Source organism: Trichinella spiralis, assembly GCF_000181795.1.
Source record: "Trichinella spiralis strain ISS 195 chromosome Unknown Scfld784, whole genome shotgun sequence".
Classification (NCBI taxonomy): Eukaryota; Metazoa; Nematoda; class Enoplea; order Trichinellida; family Trichinellidae; genus Trichinella; species Trichinella spiralis.
This window is the reverse complement of record NW_003527723.1, coordinates 1-875: the sequence shown is the minus strand read 5'-3', so window position 1 is coordinate 875 and position 875 is coordinate 1. Positions and strand designations below refer to the sequence as shown.

The 875-nt window shown below is 37.8% G+C and overlaps 1 protein-coding gene across 1 annotated transcript; it reads right to left on the bottom strand.

Annotated features, from left to right (window-relative positions):
* Positions 1–279: 279 nt before the first annotated feature.
* Tsp_15040 (histone H2A) lies at positions 280–675 on the bottom strand. The gene has a single exon (XM_003370417.1). It carries the CDS (start codon positions 673–675, stop codon positions 280–282), a length of 396 nt encoding a protein of 131 aa, XP_003370465.1.
* Positions 676–875: the final 200 nt, after the last annotated feature.

The following is an 875-nucleotide window of genomic DNA, read 5'->3' as shown; positions in this document are numbered from 1 at the left end:
TTTTTTCACTTCCTGTTTTCCAACGTTTTATACAATTTTTAACTTTTAACATTACTGATTCAATCACCATGTGCTGCACGTCATCTGCTACGTTTACAAAATAAATTCTATTCTCATTTTAACGAAATGAACAACGTCATGTGATAAATATAAAATGAAAAATAATTTAAAATAAACTCTGTAACAAGATACTTTAAAAAAATGGCACTATAAAAGTACATGATACAAAAAATTTTGGCCCTAAAAAGGACCGTTGGGTTTGGAAAAAAAAAGTACAATCTAAGGTGATGATTTAGTCTCTTTTGACAGATCTTCAGCTTTCCTTGGAAAAAGATTTGCATTGATGTTCGGAAGAACACCACCTTGAGCAATAGTTACACCCCGGAGGAACTCGCTCAACTCTTCATCATTTCGTATTGCCAACTGTATATGCCGTGGAGTGATTCGAGTCTTCTTGTTATCACGGGCGGCGTTTCCAGCCAATTCGAGTACTTCAGCGGTCAAGTATTCCATGACAGCAGCAAGATAGACAGGACCTCCAGCACCAATACGCTCAGCGTAATTTCCCTTTTTCAAAAGACGATGAATGCGACCAACAGGGAACTGGAGTCCAGCTCGACTAGATCGAGTCTTTGCTTTTCCTTTAACTTTTCCACCTTTCACGCGACCAGACATCTTCAATTGACAAACACCAGGCAAACTAAAAACTTACAACAATGAACGTTTCCCCTATAATTCCGTTTAAATACTTTGGAAATCAAGAATTAGGTCAAAGTGCAAATTGAAACAATTTTCGCTAAATACTATTGGCTATCGCGCATCAATTTAAAATCTGGTTACTGAGAAACGCTATTGGCGGAATCCACCACAGGGCG

What these genes read in the sequence shown, in the direction of transcription:
- Tsp_15040 (XM_003370417.1), bottom strand. Translation starts at nt 675, where the DNA reads ATGTCTGGTCGCGTGAAAGGTGGAAAAGTTAAAGGAAAAGCAAAGACT.